Genomic DNA, 16,348 nt, shown 5'->3' with positions numbered 1-16,348 from the left:
GGGGGGGGGGGGGGGGAAGGAAAGAACAGAATTGGATTTTCTCACAGTCCTGGAGGCTAGAAGTCTGAGGTCAAGATGTCCCTGGTTTAGTTTTTTCTGAGGACCTTTCCTGTCAGATGGCTGCTGCTCGCTGAGTCCTCACACGGTCGCCTTTAGGTCTGTGGTGTTTGCGTCCTTGTCACCTCTTCTGATAAGGACCCCAGACCCTGCGTGGGGCCACCCATGGGGCTTCATCTCTCCTTGACCCCTTCTCGAAAGGCCCTTTCTCCAAATACAGTCATAGTCTGGGGTTTTGGAGTTGGGACTTCAACATGGGAATTCGAGGGGACACGGTCCAACCAATTCAGTCCATTACAGTGCCTCTGTTTTTAAAAAGCAAAATATGGCAGTTATATACAAATTTACATTTTTTTAAAAAGTTTATTTGGAAAGAGAGAGACAGAGCACCAGCAGGGGAGGGGCAGAGAGAAAGGGAGAGAAAGAACCCCAAGCAGGCTCTACATCGTCAGTGCCGAGCCCGACGTGGGACTCGAACTCACAAACCATGAGATCATGACCTGATCCAAAATCAAGAGTCAGATGCTTACCGGACAGGCACTCCATAAATTTACGTTTTTGCTCCATCTCTTTTGTCCATCGGGGTATCCATACCCTGAAATAAACATGAATTATTCCAAGAATATATATGTGTCTGTCACTATTTTTTTTTTTTAATGTTTATTTATTTTTGAGAGAGAAAGAGAGACAGAGCATGAACCAGGGAGGGGCAGAGAGAGAGAGGGAGACACAGAATCTGAAGCAGGCTCCAGGCTGTCCGCACAGAGCCCCATGTGGGGCTTGAACCTATGACCTGAGCCGAAGTCAGACACTTAACTGACTGAACCACCCAGACGCCCCTGTCTGTCACTTAACAAGATATTACACTTTCATACATTAAATATTTTTATATAAATGGTATCACGTTGTATGTATCCTTTGATTGGCTTTTGTTCATCAACAATAGTTTTTCGAGCCATGTCCATGTTAATATGCATAGGCCTACTTGGTTCTTTACAGTGTAATATTCCAGTGTAAAAATAAACCGCAGGAATCCTTTCCCTTATTGATGGAAAGTTAGGTTGCTCTCCCTTAATACTATGTTAAACGACAATATACATAAGTTCTGTGTGTACCAATGAGCATTTTCTAGTGTACACACCAAATTTGGTCATAGGATGACACCTTTACCTGATATTGCTATTTTTCTGTGATGTAGTTACAATTTATAGTAACTACAATTTACAGTACCAATGTACAGTCTTATCAGCAATATATGTCCTTTTCCACCACATCTTTCTTTTTTCTTCCTTCCTTCCTTTCTTTCATTATTAAAATTTTTTAACATTTATTTATTTTTGAAAGATAGATCACGAGCAGGGGAGGTGCAGAGAAAGAGTGACACAGAATCTGAAGCAGGCTCCAGGCTCTGAGCTGTCAGCACAGAGCCCAACATGGGGCCTGAACTCACGAGCAGTGAGATCATGACCTGAGCTGAAGTCTTAACCCACTGAGCCACCCAGGTGCCCCTTCCCGTACCCTTCTTAAAGTTTGGGGCTGTAAGGCATTGATTTTTGTCAGTCTTATGAGTGTGACGTGGAATATCACCTGTGTTTTAATTTTTACTGTTCTGATTGATAGTGAGATTGAATATAATCTTTTATGATTATTTGCCATTCAGATTTTCATCTGTGTAACTGCCTTTATATATTTTTTCATCCTTTTTCTAGTGATTTTCAAATTACTTGTGCAAGTTTCTTTTCCTTCTTTTTTTTTTTTAGGATTTTGTTTTTAAGTAATCTCTATACCAACATGGGGTTTGAAATTAAAGCCCTGAGATCAAGAGTCACACACTCGGGGCGCCTGGGTGGTTCAGTTGGCTAAGCCTCTGACTTCGGCTCAGGTCATGATCTCACGGCTTGTGGGTTCGAGCCCCACCTTGGGTTCTGTGCTGACAGCCAGCTCAGAGCCTAGAGCCTGCTTCAGATTCTGTGTCTCCCTCTCTCTCTGACCCTCCCCTGATTGCACTGTCTCTCTCTCTCAGAAATAAGTTAAAAAAAAAAACAACATAAAAAAGAAAAAGAGTCACACACTCTACTAGGCCAGCCTGGTGCCTTTGTGGAAGTTTCTTATTTTCTTTATTTTTATTTTTTTATTTCTGAGAGAGACAGCGTGAGCAGGGGAGGATCAGAGAGAGAGGGAGACACAGAATCTGAAGCAGGCTCTAGGCTCTGAGCTGGCTGTCAGCACAGAACCCAAGGTGGGGCTCGAACCCACAAACTGTGTGATCACGACCTGAGCTGAAGTCAGATGCTCAACCGACTGAGCCACCCAAGCGCCCCTTATATATATCCTTAATTTTAAGTCACTATGCCAGGCTGCCTTGTGTTTCATTCTATTTGTTTTCATGACATCTTTTAATGAAAAGAAATTTGAAATATGACCAAATTTATCCTTCTTTTCCTTTATGATGTGTGCTTTTTCCATTTTGTTTATGATATTTTTTTCCTCCCTGGATGTCATAGGAATAATGGCCTATATTTTCTCATAAAGTGTTTAAAGTTCTTTGCAAACTTAAGTCTTTAATCTGCCTATTTTTTGTCTTGTGTACAGTGGGGAGGCATCTGATTTTTTCTTCTTCCCCATGGAGAGCCAGTGATTTACCAAACAGTCCATTCTTTCCTGGTGGGGAAATGCCTGGTTTGTAATGCCTTTTTGTTAAAACCCAATTTTCCACACATATATGTGTTTCCATTTCTGGCCTTTCGATTCTCATCCATTAATTTTTTTTTCCCCAGAATCCTTTGGCCAGTAGTATATTGTTCTCATTCTTCTAATTATTATGTCTTTATAACACCTTTTTTTTTTTTTGCTATTTGATAGTATGGCTACTTTTTAAAAAATGTTTATTTGTTTTTGAGAGAGAGAGAGAGAGACAGAGTACAAGCAGGGGAGGGGCAGAGAAAAAGGGAGACACAGACTCCAAATCAGGGTCCAGGCTCTGAGCTGTCAGCACAGAGCCTGACATGGGGCTTGAACTCACAAACCCTTTGACCCCTTTGACCATGACCCGAGCTGAAGTCAGCCGCTTAACTGACTGAGCCCCCCAGGTGCTTTGAATTTTATTTGTGTTCTTCAAGATTATGTTGAGTATTCTTGGGCCCTTTTCCTTTGTGTTCTATTCTTTTGAGTAAACGGGGTTCTCTGTTGTGTTAAAAACCAAAACCAAGGAAACAAACAAACAAAAGAACAAGATATGGGAGCAAGTTAAAAGAATCCAGGAGCCAATATGAAAGAACCACTAATGACCAACGTTGGAACATTTTTCAACAACAAAATAAATTACAGTCGTACAGGATTGTACTGACTACATGGATCAAAGAATAAAATAAGTATCCACGAGTCCATACGGATGTAAACAAGCAGTGGAATAAACAAATGGAGGAAAAGGAATAAATCTTCCTGACATGAAAATTCCAAGTAAAAAGGGTAAAAAAAAAAAAAAGAGAAATAGATCCTCACCATTAGACCACCACAGGAATAACTGCTGTGGGTAAGATCGACCAACGAATGCTCAGATTAGTGGAAGGAACATTCAAGGGTAAAAAGATTGTGTTGTAACTTCAAAAATCTGCCCCTCAATAGTTATTCTTATACTGGCTTTAACATGTGTTCACATCATCTTTGATACTCTTCCTTCCAGAGGTAAAACTTAATTGCTCTCCTTTTGAGGGTGGCCTGGACCTAGCCATTCACTTCTAAAGCTTCGAGTATGGAAAGAAAAAGAAAATAACTTGCCAAGAGAGAAACCTGGAAGACACCACCTGAATCTTATTTCCAAGGCTAAGGTCAGGAAGTTATGTTGATGTCATATATCCCTGGTGGGACGCGATGAGAGGAGCGCTTTACCTCTGGGGATTTCTTCCCCCAAACCTATAACTCCAATCTAATTATGAGAAAAACATCAGACAAACCCAAAACTGAAGGATGTTCTACACAACATCCACTGCTCTTCTCAAGTGTGGGGTCATTAAAGACAAGGAGACATTGCAGCGCCTGGCTGTGCCTGGCTGGCTCAGTCAGAAGAGGGATGGGCATTTGATCTTGGGGTTGTGAGTTCAGACCCCACACTGGGTGTAGAGATTAGCTAAAAATAGAATCTTAAAAGCAACAACATGGATGGACCTGGAGGGTATTATGCTAAAGTGAGATAAGTCAGAAAGACAGATATATGTCTTCATTCATATATAACATTTGAGAAACTTAACAGAAGACCATGGGGAAAGGGAAGGAGAAAAATAGTTTCAAACAGAGAGGGAGGCAAACCATAAGAGACTCTTAAATCCTGAGAATAAACTGACGGTTGATGTGGGGGTGAGGGGAAAATGGGTGATGGGTGATGGGCATGGAGGAGGGCACTTGTTTGGATAAATACTGGGTGTTGTATGTAAGCCACGAATCATGGGAATCTACTCCCGAAGCCAAGAGCACACTGTATACACTGTACATTAGCTAACTTGACAATGAATTATATATAAAAAAATAAATGAAATAAAACCTTTAATAAAAAAAAGACTAGGAAAGAATGAGAAGTTATCACGGTCTTGGTTTGCAAAATCAGAGTCCCCCCAGGCGGGGTGGGAGTAGGGGAATCTGAAACTGTCCTACTTGGAAGGAGAGACTGAAGAAAGGCAGACCACTCCAGACTGGGGGGATGGTTTAAAAGGTTTTAATGAGCCAGGAAGCTTACAAAGGAAGCTTGTCTTGGGTAACTGCAGGGTGAGGAGGTCTGCACACCTACCCACCAATTGTAAAAGTTTACATAGAGGTTTCCCAGAGGTTCAATCATGTGTACCATTCTGATGGATTGCTTTTTCAAGGCTCCATCCTTGCTTTTTTTTTGAAGACCAACAGCTTTTATCAAAAGATGCAGAGAGCAGAGTCCCCATCCCTTAAGATCCTGGCGGTGTCAGCCTCAGGATCAGGACCCACAGCCATCCAGGTGTCCTGCAGCCCAAGAGCTCAAGGCTGCAATCCTTGAAGTAGCTCCCAGTGTGTGGAAACCATGTGTAGAGCAAACATTCCAAGGATAGGTCAGGCGGTGAGGGGCCTCCAGCAGCTGGGGTCCAGCTTGGTTGGTCAATGGGCAGTGATGTCCTCTCGATGACCAGCCCCAACACGCAGAACAGAGGAGATTAAGAAGATGTGACAATGAAACACAAGACAATTGGATACTGAAAACAGAAAAAAGGGTATTAGCGGAAAACCCAGTGAAATACAAATGAAGTGTGTGGTTTAATTGATGGTATTGTTGATGGTATTGGCAAGGTTAATTTCTTGGTTTTCACACATGGGCCATGCATTAGGGGAAGCTGGATGAAGAGTCTAAAGGAAGTCTGTGCTATGTGGACAACCGGCTGCGATTCTAAAATTATCTCGAAATAAAAAGTTCTTTAAAAACCCAGTGAGTTACTTGTAAATGCATTCACCCAATGAATAATAATGAATGATCACTCCTTCCTCCTAAATGAGTCCTGTTTTATGACCTCTCATGATAATGGAAAATGTATTTTGCACATTTTGGTGTTCATGCACATAGAGATATTTACGTTTCAGACAGGTGAAGGCATACCCTGCTATAAAAATAACTTCACAAGAGATTTCTTTTCTTTTTACATGGAATGGCAGGAAAATACACTGGGTCGAACCTGCCACTTGGGAGGGAGATCAGATTATATACTTCCATTTATTTCATTTATTTCTACTTGCAATATTCCTACTCAGGGACTTCTTTTGAGTTTAATATCGACAAGCCTGAACTCCTTGGTTAGTTTATATGAGCTTGTCAATTCAGCTTTCTTATCAGAATAGGGAAAGAATTTACATGACAGCACCTGAATAAATAAGGTACTTTTCTGGCTAAGAAATTTACCTTAATCTGTCCCTTCAATTTAAATCCCCTTCGCTTCTATATGGGAGACTGGTTGTTCTGATGCCACATTTTCTTTTCCCAAAAGGGGTTGATATCACTTTGTTTCCTTATGTCCACATAAAATTTAGGCTTTAGTTATCAGGGGCACCAGGGTGGCTCAGTTGGTTAAGCGTCCGACTTCGGCTCAGGTCATGATCTCACAGTTTGTGAGTTTGAGCCCCACATCAGGCTCTGTGCTACCAGGTTGGAGCCTGGGGCCTGCTTCAGATTCTGTGTCTCCTCTCTCTCTCTGCCCCTTCCCTCCCTCTCAAAAATAAATGAACATTAAAAAATGAGAAAAAAAAAAGAGTTTAGGTATCAAAATAGACATAATCCATACCTATTTGTGACCCTATTGGGATTTGGTTCACAATTACTCAGAATTTATTGACTAATGGTGAGAATTTTTATCTTTACAGTACTGAGTTTTAAACTCACAACCATGTTAAATGCATAATGTGTTGGTTTTGCTGATTCATACATTTTTATGCTTGCTACAAGTTGAATTGTGTCCCCCCCAAAAGATAAACTGAAGTCCTACCCCCTAGCACCTGTGAATGGGAACTTATTTGGAAATAGGACCTTGGTGGAGCCAATCAAGGTGAGATGATGGCTCTATGCCTAAAGGACTGGCATCCTTTTAAGAAGAGGAAAATGTTGGGGCGCCTGAGTGGCTCAGTTGGTTAGGGGTCCAACTTCAGCTCAGGTCATGATCACATGAGTGATCCATGAGTTTGAGCCCCGCGTTGGGCTCTATGGTGACAGCTCAGAGACCGGAGCCTGCTTTGGATTCTGTGTCTCCCTCTCTCTCTGCCCCTCCCTTACTCATGCTCTGTCTCGCTCTATCTCTCAAAATAAATGTTAAAAAAACTTTTTTTAAAAAAGAAAGAGAGCAAGAGACTTTATGGAATTGAACAAAGCAGAATCAGATGTCAACACACTTGCCCAAAGATTTGTGCAGGGTTTTATGTCACTAAAATTACAAAAAAAAAAAAGAAGTCCCATAAGCGATATAAAAGAAGATTGAATGAATTGAGATTCACTTCTTGCATTTCTGGATGGGAAAATTCCAAAAGTGTGGGTTTATTATAGAACATTGGAGTCTCAGATTGTGGGGGAAGAAAGTAGTGCTAGGAAAATGAAGGAAAACAATTAAGTTAGAGCCTTCTGTAGAGCAAAATAAATCTCAGATGGTTCAAAAGACAAATGTCGAAAATAAAACCAAAAATGTACTAGAAGAAAATGTAGATGAACATTGACATAGTTTGGGGAGACCATTGTCTACCACAGACAAAGACTACGAAGGAAATAGTTGGGAGTGTGAGTACATAAAAATGAAATATGTATGCAAATAAAACCAGTAAAATAAGTTACTGGTATAGGCAAACTGGGGACCCAAAAATTGGAAGATACAGGACAGAGAAAAAAAAAATCTGGTGTCTTTGATACCTAAGAGGTTTTCAGAACTCAGTAAGAAGTAGCAACCTAGCAAAGAAGACTGGTAAAAATAAAAACAAACAACCCTGTGAGTGTGTGTTCACACTCAAGAAGAGCACAAAAAGGGAGCACAAGGAGTGTCTCCAAAGTGTAGATCTGTCCGTTTTTCTGGTGCATCTGGGAGAGAGGAGGCGGGGAAAAAAAAACCTGGGTTTTTTTTCTTTTTTTTTTCAATGTTTATTTATTTTTAAGAGATGGAGCGAGACAGTGCAAGCAGGGGAGGGGCAGAGAGAGAGGGAGACGCAGAATCCGAAGCAGGTTCCAGGTTCTGAGCTTGGTCAGCACAGAGCCCCACATGGGCCTTGAACACATGAACCATGAGATCATGACCTGAGCTGAAGTCCCACCCCGGCACCCCAGAAAACTTGAGAATAAATAGAGAGAAGGAAAAAGAGCCGCTGAGGGTAAGAGAATGAATGACTGGGTTGTGTAAAAAGGGAAATGAGTATTACATCAACGCCAGGAAAGAGACTCAGGGCCAGAGATGATGCTGTCTCTTAGTTCAGTTACACCAGATGCCTGAAAGGGTGGAGGCACCTCTGCTTTGGGAACCTGACAAGATGGAATGGAAAACTGCAAACGGGAGGCCCCTCATCCTGGGAGACTTTTTCATACCTTTTGATGATGGACTGGATCGTTATTAATGACTGAATGGGATTCCAGTAGGTGCCGGTATCTCTTGACGTTTATGATTGTTTTGCTGAAAGGGGTCTGTGTTAAAAGACCACGGGGGAACTGTGATATTGTGATCTATGATAAGAAATATATTGCATGGGCTGAGCATTGACTTGGGCTCAGGTCAGGATCTCTTGGTTCATAGATTCAAGGCCTGCCTGCTTCAGCTCCTCTGTCTCCTTCTCTCTCTGCGCCTCCCCTAACCTGAACACTCTCTCTCTCTCTCTTTCAAAAATAAATAAACATTAAAAAAACATATCTATATACTACATATCTGGTATTCAACCCCATGACAGGCACAGAACTCCTAAAACACTTGGAATTTCCTGTGGTAAGAGCAATAAAAGTCTCTTTTGTTGTGTTAATGAGTGACATTGGGAAACCCCTTAGGTAACCTAAGGAAGGGGTCTGGTTGCCAGGGAAACCAATTATCTGAGGAAAGGGCTGGAACTTTCGTAAACCACCCCCACCCCTGGCTCCTAGGAGGGGAGAGGGGCTGGAGGTTGGAGGTTGGAGGTTGGGTTGATTACCAATGGCCAATGAGCTACTCAATCATGACTAAGTCGTGAAACCTCAGAAAAAACCCAGAAGAGTTTGGGAGAGCTGCCTTCTGGGTTGGAGACCACGTGGAGGGGCTATAGATTGGCGCCTCCAGAGAGGAAGCTTATCCTTTCCCCATTCTTTGCCCTACGCATCTCTTTGGCTGTTCCTGAATTATATGCTTTTATACTGAACTGGTCATCTAAGAAGTGAAGTGTTTCTCTGAGTTCGGTGGGCTGCTCTAGCAAATTAATGGAGCCTGAAAGAGGGGATCTTGGGAACCTCTGACTTATAGCCGTGGGTCAGAAGCAGAGGTGACTACCCTGACTTAAGACTGGCTTCTGCAGTGGGGACAGTCTTGTGGACTGAAGGTTAACCTGTGGGACCTGGTGCTATCTCTGCATATATAGCGTCACAACTGAGTTGATGTGGGACCCTCTCTCCAACCCCAACACACACTGGGATTGGTACCAGAGCCTATTCACACACTGTGAAACATGTGTGCCTTAGCTCGGGTTACCATGACAAAATACCACTGAGGGTGACTTCAACGAGAAATGTATTTTCTCACGGTTCTGGGGCCCGGATGGCCGAGATGAGCGTGAGCATGGTCAGGGCCTTCCTGGCCACCTGCACCCGGAAGGGCACATGAAGAAACGGAGATAACTCCTCAACTTCTTGTGAGGCCACAATCCTATCTGATAAGGGTTCTGCCATTATGACCTCGTTTTAACCTTAATTCTGTAAGGCCACAAGTCTAAAGNCGTGACTCGGACCCCTTGGTGGTCTTGGGATTTTGGGGAGATCGCGATCTGGGCATAACAATTCCTTCCCAAAGAACCTATCTGTGGACATGGTCACATTGGGGGGTTAGGGCTTCAACATACGAATTTTGGGGAGACACAACTCAGTTCTTAGCAATAAATAAAACAGCACACAAATAGAAACAAAGGTTTGGCATTTATCTTTATCATTTCCTTTCTTCCTGACTATACTCTCTTGCTCTTTTTCCAGCTTCTTGAGTTGAACATGTAGCTCATTTGTTTCTTTTCTTTTTTTTTTTTTTTGGAGAAGTATATTGGAGATATAATCTTTTGTAAAAGTATTGCTTACTTCCATCGGCCAGATTTTGCTGTTTCAGCTCTAAGTATTTCCTGATTTCCCAAGTGAGAGCCTTTCTAATGCAAGATTCCATAAGGTCATGGCATTCTTATTTTTTTAATCTTTTGCTCTTTTCATAAGTATATAATTTCCCTTTCTGTTGCCACATTGGTTTTGTCTGGAGCTTTACCTCCAGATTGCTATAGATATACTTTTTATTTTTATTTTTATTTTCTTAAATATTTTTATTTTATTTCTAGGAGAGAGAGAGCGTGAGCAGGGGAGGGTCAGAGAGAGAGGGAGTCACAGACTCTGAAACAGACTCCAGGCTCTGAGCTGGCAGTCAGCACAGAGCCCGATGTGGGGCTCGAACCCACGAACCGTGAGATCATGACCTAAGCGAAAGTCGGACGCTTAACCGACTAAGCCACCCAGGCGCCCCTAGATATACTTTTTATTGACAGGCAAAAGACAAAAATGGGGAAGTCTTTTTGCTAGATAGGAGATAAGAGTTCTGCCTCGAGTGCTGGGCACCATTCATTCACTCTGTGACAGGGAGTTCTAATATTGTCTTACTGAAGTCATTTTGCTCAACAACAGAGGAAATGAATGGTATGTATGCTTTCATCAGTCAGATCAGTTAGGTTGTGCTGTATTCACAACCAACCCACAAACTCTCAGGAGTTGAGAACAACCGAGTTTATTTTTTGATCACGCTAGGTGCCATCAGCGGCTGGAACTTTCTTAACTTTGCTCAGTGTGGAGGATCGAGTAGGTGGTGGTTACGAGGGGCTCCGTCCATTTTCTCGTACAATCGCCAGGCAGGAAAAACACATTGATTGCCACTGGTGAATCCCCCACTGTCTGCTAAAGCGTCTGCCCAGACATACTACTTCACTTCCTGCTCGAGTTTCATTAGCCGGAGTCCTACCTAACTTTAAGGGGCCAAGAAAATCTCTGTCTCCAATATTCCAAAGCCAACTTTTGCTTCTTGTTGGTTTGTTGGCTTTCGTAACGGGAATGATCATACATCCTTCTAGTAAATTTCTTTGATAAAAAACCAAATCAAGCTGAAGTCAGGTGGAGTTAGTTTCTATTGCTTCACAAGGAAAAAAGCCATAGAAAGCATTGGACTGAGTAGATTAGGAAAGCAAACTTCGGCTTACACTCTGGGCTGGTCTGAAGAAAGGGCACACACGAATTTTTCAAGGATGAGGTTTGAAGAAGCCGGGCATGGCAGGAGCCAATGTTTAGATGCAAGTAATTATGGGTAGCCACCGCACACCAGGCAGGGAGCCAGGTACTTTTGCATATGCTATTAAGTTCATTTAATTCTTTATAAAAACAATTTGAGGGGAGGCTTATTATCTATGATTTATGTATGCAGAAACTGAGGCTCAAAGCGGAGAAATGACCTGTCTGAAAGCCACTTAGCCAGCAGAGGGACAGCGTTGGTTTAACTTTATTTTCTGAGCATACAGAGATGAAACAGAATCATGCAAGGTATATGTTTGGAGAGAAGGTATCCTTTGGTTTGGCACGACTGGGAGTTATGTGAAAGGAGACCTTGAGTACAAAAGGTAAGGAGGTTGGAGTTTATTAATTAGGCAGCGAGAGGGAGGTTTTGAGCCATAGAGGCCATTGGCAGAGCTGTGATCGATTATTGATCTGCTATTGATGTCTGGAAATGATTGGAAATGAGGCACCCTGGCGACCTGGAGACCAGCTAGAGGAATGTTGTAAAAACTCTGAATAGCCTGAATGAGCAAGGGTGTTGGCAGTGGAAACAGAAAAAAAAAATTCTATCGAGTCTCTAGACCCATCAAGAATTGCTGAATGAAGCCTGAGTTCTCTCTATGTAGGTGGCTCCTACTTTTCATTACAGGTTTCTCAGAAACTTGCTCCCAGAAAAAGCCTGGATCAGAAGCAGGAAAAAAAAAAATAGGCAACTGCCGAAACAAGAAGTCTACAGAGCTCCTTCCCCCGAAATCACCTCTTCCCTATCAGTTACTGATACTGATACATTTCACCAATGCCCTTTATTCTGTTAAGAGTCTCTTATTCAAGTGTGACTGCTTGGGGACAAGAGGCAGAAGAGATGCTGGGAGGTTTCCTCGTTGGCAGTGCCCAGGCAAGTAACAGAAAGGTGTGGGAAGGATCTGGGTGGGCTCCGTGAAGAATAGGGCCCACATTTTCCATAAAGTGGGCTTTTCCGCTCTGGCCGAGGGGCCCAAAGTTGCTGGGTCTGCTATTTCAACAGAAACCTTACACCCAGAATTTTGGGGGTGGGGCAAGTCCTCAATTTAAAAATTTTGCAACCAGGGGCACCTGGGTGGCTCAGTTGGTTAAGCCACCAACTCTTGATTTCGGCTCAGGTCATGATCTCACAGTTTGGTGAATTCAAGCTCCACATCAGGCTCTGCGCACACAGCTTCGAGCCTGTTTGGGATTCTCTCTCTCCCTCTCTCTCTGCCCCTTCCCCTGTACACGCTGTCTCTGTCTCTCTCAAAATAAATAAAATTTAAAATTAAAAAAAAATTGCAACCAGTTTAAATTTCTCAATAGCACTGTGCTGGCCACATTCCGCTCTCAGTTGGTCACCTCGGGGAGGTGGGGTTGAATTTTAAAACCATTTGATCAAAACCTTTCCAAATTGGACAGCACATGTGTAGTAAAGCTACAGAGCAGGTCCACGTGGATGGTTTGAGGTAGTGCAAGGAGGCATTTGGGCTCTAGGCACCGAGAGAGTGAGAGCCCTGGGCCCCAGGCTGGGCATCTCGGTAACCGGGCCTTGAAAGAGACGCCGGCCAGGGCAGTGGCAATATTCCCTGCAACTGGGGGTGAGGTGGAGGGGGGGGGCTCCTGGCTGACCACCCAGCACTGGGATTGGAGTGGAAAGAGGGTTGGGCAAAGCGAGTGTTTCTCTGGCTCCCTTCGGCTCCCTTCCATTAACATTACAGTAATGCAGTCGTATGGTGTTTGAAAAAGCGTCCCTAGTTACAGGGAATGATTTACAAGACACCAGACTCTGCATTTCAGAGGTCTCCAGTGCACCATAAAAAATATATTATAAAGGAATAATCTTTATCTGAACTAAAGCAGCAGTGAAGGAAACTCCTGTCCAGCTGAGAGCAGCAGTGAGCTTTTGTTCACTCAGGGAAAAGTCCGTGTTCTTCATCTTATTTGATTAACATTTTTTTCCCCCTGTTTGGCACTAGGTATCTAGTTAATATTTAGACATTATATACATTTTCTTTCAACTGTTGTTCCTATTATGTGATCAAACAGAACCGGGGATGCCAAGTGCATCATCCCGCCCCGGCAGAGGAGACCCACCAGGCACCCCGCTGTGTCTAGCACGGTAAACTGGACTCACTGGAGCCCGCGCCTGGGAGAGACCGGCCCCAGGGGTGTGCGGCACCGGTCCCCCCGTCCCCAGGAAGCAGAGTTCGCTAGAGTGCCTCCCTCAGTTGATCGCTCTCTGCCTCTTCCTCCCACCTCCCTGAGCAAAAGGCAACGGGGAGCAGTGTCTAGTTTTGAATCTTCCAGAGCCTTCTGATGTTTACCATTCCCCCCAAGAGAGGGAGGCGAGGGATGGAAATCTCTCTACCAAGAAAATATTACTTAAAAAAAAATTCAATGAGGCGAGGCACGGACACCCTGCAACGCAACTTGTCTCTGCTTATCAGGTGTTCAGAGCGATGCTGGGCTCAGTTTATTCCAGTCCAGGGAAATCTGAACTCCTTTAGCGGTAATGAGGTAATGCCCGGACCCCCTCCCCCAAGGGGCGCAGGTGTACGAGTCGTTAAGGGTGTCGGGGAGGGGACGGCCTCATCTTTGGGGGCAGAGAGCACCGTCACCCAGTGGCCGGACAGAGGCGAAAGCTCTGGGGCTGGGAAGCCTGGGGATCTGTGTCAAAACTCCACCCATCAGGAGCTCCAAGATAAGATGGGGAGGCTGGAAAGATGCAAGTTTGTATGCGAAAACAGAGAAGCAATCCCTGCCGGACCCCCGACAGATGGATACCCGGGGGGTGAGGGGGGGAGAAAAGGGCGGCTCAGGGACAGGCCGAGTTGGCCTGGAGTCCCAGGGGAAAAGGGGAAGCCAGGGCTCTGCGTCCTCGGGCCCCCAGCTCCCCTATGCGCGGCAGCGGCGGCTGGCGCCGGTCTCCGTGTCCCTAAAAGTATCTGGAGAGAGACGGAGCGCGCCGCGTCCCAGGGTCCCCGGGGAGGGGAAGCACGCGGGGCTGGGCGGGGCACGCCTCCAGCGCGTGTGTCGAGTGGGGGGGGGCGCGATCTCCGCTCCCCGGCGCCCCAGCCCTAACGCACGCCTCCGCTTCCGCGCCCCCCTCCGCAGGCGCGCGCGAGGCGCACTCCCCTCCCTCCGCGGCGCGGGGCGCGCGCCCGGCCCCCTCCTCCTCCTCCCCTCCGCGCCTCTCCGCTCTCCCGGCAGAAAGTTAGCAGCGGGGAAGGAACTCGGGGCTGCAACAGCGCGCGGCGGCGGCGGCAGAGGCTGAGGCNTCACGGCGCAGAGCGCGCTGCTGGAGAGGGAAGCGCAGGAGTCCAGCACCACCGACGAGGAGCTCGCAGGCCGGAGGGCGGCCAACGCGAGCAGCGAGAGGGGCGGCGCCGCCAGCACCCCCGACTATGGGGAGAAGAAGCTGCCACAGGCGCTCATCATCGGGGTCAAGAAAGGAGGGACCCGCGCGCTGCTGGAGGCCATCCGAGTACACCCGGACGTGCGGGCGGTGGGCGTAGAGCCGCACTTCTTCGACAGGAACTACGACAAGGGTCTGGAGTGGTACAGGTAGGACCTCGGGCTCGGCGGGAGGGGACGGACGCACCGCGAGACCCGGAGGGCGAGCTGCCGCTTGCCGGGCCCTTCGCCACCCAGGCACCGCCGTCCCGGGCGCCCTTAGCCACAACCGGGGCTCTGCACCCCAGGCGGGGCTGCTCGGGGCAGGGAGTGGGGGAGCGTCGGAGAGGGCTGGACGCTGGCCAAGGATCACTTTATTTCAGGGCGAGGGGTGGAGGCGTCGCCTTGCCCTGCCTGCCTCGGCTCCTGGTCCGGGGAGGTGCCTTCTGAATCTGCCTCGCTCCAAGCCCGGGAATCCCCAGCCTTCGTGCCCGCGGGGTGTTTCCCAGCCCCGGCTCTGGCGGGGGCTCTGCGCCTCTGTGTTGGGGACGACCGGGGAATGGAGCAGGGTAGCTAGATTGATCCAGGGGCTTTGAGATCCCCGGGAATCCCTGCGAATCGCTCTGAAACGCATTTGCGTGGCTGGAATCCAACTTTAGTATTTTCAGGTTAGAGCAAAATGAACCGGGAACGGTTAAGAAAGATGATCTTGGCAAGTTTTGGCTTTCTAGTAAAGACTGAGGATGCCCACATCTCCAGAACTTTCTATCCACCCTTGGCTGAATGAACACCGGGTTGCCTTTGCATTGGGAGCACCAGTCTGTCTACATGACAGTTGGTGCCCTGAGAGTTTTCATGCCCTGCGCCCGCGCCCTTTCCAACCCGCGCCTCCTTCACAACAGACTGGAGCTTCTCCCTTGTGAAATGTTTACCTCTCCCCTTTTCCACCCTCTGCCAGTGGTGAGGAAAAGGGAGAAGAGAGGAGTAGAAAGTTAGGTGCAGGTAACATAAATTAAGAATCTGGCTTTCTTGCCAGCTATAGCATTTAACACAACACTGGTGTAGATGCTCAAATGCAAAACCTCCTTTGCTCCCCCCCCCCCTTCCTTCTTTCCTCNCGTGTCCCCCCCCCCCCCCTTCCTTCTTTCCTCCCGTTTTATATCTCTCTGGAAAACGGATCTGGATGGCTGGCCCCATCTCGGCTGCATCTCAGTAATTAATTGCAATTGTCAAACAGAAACACCGGCTTTGTCAGCTAAAGTGATGTTATCATCTTAACAGAGCCAATAGGTAAAATACAAGGATTGCTTCCTGACAAGTCGCCTTCCTGTTGAAGAGCTGTGCTTCCCAAGTTTAAATTACAGCCTGGGAAAGTTTTAGAAATAGCTTAACTTAAAAAAAGAAGATAATAAACGGGTATATTGTGATTGATTTCTTCCACTTTAAAAAAATATGCCTTATGCTTTCAAAGCTTGAGAAAAGTACACTTAGGCATAAACATTCCAGCACATTAAACTGAAACAGCAAATGTGTCTGTTAATGTCTTGTCTGTTTCAACAGCGAGAACTAATTGCAATATTTTAGGAGGCTTCAAACAGCCCCTTCCTATCAAAACATAAAACAGCAAATGCCTAATTTAACTGGAAAATCAGTATTTATAACATCACGAGCCATGGCTTCTAGTTTGCCATTATAATTAAAAAGGTGTTAGAATGACTAGTGCAAAACAGCAAAATAGAGAAAGGGGTATGAGGTCTGGGAGGGCTGCGTTTGGTTGTGGGTATATTCTGGTGTCTGCCTGGGGTAGCTTCGGCCCAACGAGGGAAAGGGTGGCTTTTTCCAATTCTAATTTTAAAGCTGCGTATCTCAGGAGAAGTGTCAAGTGCCCTTTTG

At 45.8% G+C, this 16,348-nt stretch overlaps 1 protein-coding gene and 1 long non-coding RNA gene across 2 annotated transcripts in view; one reads left to right on the top strand and one right to left on the bottom strand.

Moving 5' to 3' along the window:
- Window positions 1–4,750: 4,750 nt before the first annotated feature.
- Window positions 4,751–8,209, bottom strand: LOC144228481 (uncharacterized). Its single transcript, XR_013334213.1, has 2 exons — window positions 8,120–8,209; window positions 4,751–5,270 (listed from the first exon to the last, which is right to left on the bottom strand). It is a non-coding gene; the product is annotated as an uncharacterized LOC144228481 (long non-coding RNA).
- Window positions 8,210–13,768: 5,559 nt separating this feature from the next.
- HS3ST4 (heparan sulfate-glucosamine 3-sulfotransferase 4) overlaps window positions 13,769–16,348 on the top strand; it is a 401,364-nt gene continuing 398,784 nt past the window's right edge. The window contains exons 1-3 of the mRNA XM_077760558.1: window positions 13,769–13,853; window positions 14,177–14,275; window positions 14,338–14,626. Of these exons, the coding sequence (XP_077616684.1) occupies window positions 13,769–13,853; window positions 14,177–14,275; window positions 14,338–14,626 (473 nt within the window). The remainder of the gene's footprint in view (window positions 13,854–14,176; window positions 14,276–14,337; window positions 14,627–16,348) is intronic.

The sequence above is a fragment of the Crocuta crocuta genome, unplaced genomic scaffold (genome assembly GCF_008692635.1).
Source record: "Crocuta crocuta isolate KB4526 unplaced genomic scaffold, BGI_CrCroc_1.0 scaffold73, whole genome shotgun sequence".
Classification (NCBI taxonomy): Eukaryota; Metazoa; Chordata; class Mammalia; order Carnivora; family Hyaenidae; genus Crocuta; species Crocuta crocuta.
The sequence above is the reverse complement of the archived record's forward strand: the minus strand, read 5'-3'. Positions and strand labels throughout refer to the sequence as shown.